The sequence below is a fragment of the Nematocida parisii genome, assembly GCF_000250985.1.
Source record: "Nematocida parisii ERTm1 unplaced genomic scaffold supercont1.26, whole genome shotgun sequence".
Lineage (NCBI taxonomy): Eukaryota > Fungi > Microsporidia > Nematocida > Nematocida parisii.
This window is the reverse complement of record NW_013524671.1, coordinates 1-1,392: the sequence shown is the minus strand read 5'-3', so window position 1 is coordinate 1,392 and position 1,392 is coordinate 1. Positions and strand designations below refer to the sequence as shown.

Genomic DNA, 1,392 nt, shown 5'->3' with positions numbered 1-1,392 from the left:
ACATCTGCCTCTGCTTCTGCCTCTGCCTCTGTATTTTTATAATTATTCTCATCCAGCAATGCCAGACTTCTTAAGCAGTAGTATGGATTTATTCTTTTTTTAATCCATATGTCACCAATAGTCTCTTTTCTTTTTAAATGTTTTTTTACATTATGATTATATATATCCACTTCTTTAAAACTATACCAATACGGCCCATGCTTTATAATATATTCTACTAAATCCTGTAGAATATTTGAATAAAATCCAGTATTTTTCTTTTTATACAAAGAATTCTGCGCATTAATTAGAAAATCGGCAATAACATACAGTCTTTCAGTAATGCAATCTCCAAGCTCTTTAACAAGAATCCATATGTTCTTAGTATTTTCCTTCTGCCAAAATAAAACAAATTTTATACGCGCTTTCTCAATATCATTACTATCAAGAATACTATTGTATAGAGACGTATATTGACCAGTATTTTGGAAATTAAAATCTCGTCTTAAATTGTGTGAATCTTCTTTTCGATTGGACTTATACTCCAAAAGAGTCATAATATAATATTCATGGCTGACATTTTTAAAAAGCCCATAGTTCTCAAATTCATTTACTCTAAGTCTGGGCAACTTAAACACTCCTCTATTCAAAATCATCATATTCATACGATTTTCCCCATGCGGATATGCGCTAGAACCCGGCTGTGGTGTATTTTCTGCATAACAATGTGTGCTTGGATGCGGTTGATATGTGTTTAATGCAGAACATTCAATATTATTTGGCTCTAACATAGTTTGCTGCATTTTTTGTGGTGTGTTTAATTGCTCTTCTCTTTTTCTTTTATGTTTTCTTCCTTCTAAGTTTATTTGGTCTGTTGTACTGTTTATTAATTGCACAATTATAGATAGTGTAATGAGTGCTTTTGTCTTATATCTCATTTATAGTTAATTTATTTTTAAAAGCTTGTTAAATATTTTCAATTTTTTGATAAAATAAAGATTAATTAAAATAAAGGGGATATGCTGTGGTATTCCGTGGGTGGTAACTGTGAAGTTTCTGTGTAATACTCCACTAAGTTCCTGGAACGGCAAAGCTTGTAATTAATATTAGTTGATTGCTTCTTTATTGGTATGCTTCCTGACATGTTTGTTTTAATCCGACCTTGTATAAAAAAATGAATTAATTTATCCTAATTTGTTCGGATACGACATATGCATATAATTTGACAGCTTTTTTGAAATATACTATCCTATGAATATAACTAGAAGTTTTTAATATAATAAAGGAAGTATACTAAATGTGTGTCATATTGAAATAATTGAAATAGTAAATACACTAGCGCATAATACTAATAAGCTGTAGAATATTCTATAATTTGTTTGCTAAGCATAATTCATCTGTGAAGAGAATGTT

General features: G+C 29.7%; 1 protein-coding gene across 1 annotated transcript; it reads right to left on the bottom strand.

Annotated features, from left to right (window-relative positions):
* Positions 1 to 2: 2 nt before the first annotated feature.
* On the bottom strand, positions 3 to 917 carry NEPG_02647 (uncharacterized protein; the record flags this gene model as incomplete). The annotated part of the gene is made up of 1 exon (XM_013205020.1): positions 3 to 917. A coding segment is annotated over one exon (915 nt), but the record flags the coding sequence as incomplete, so codon positions are not given.
* Positions 918 to 1,392: the final 475 nt, after the last annotated feature.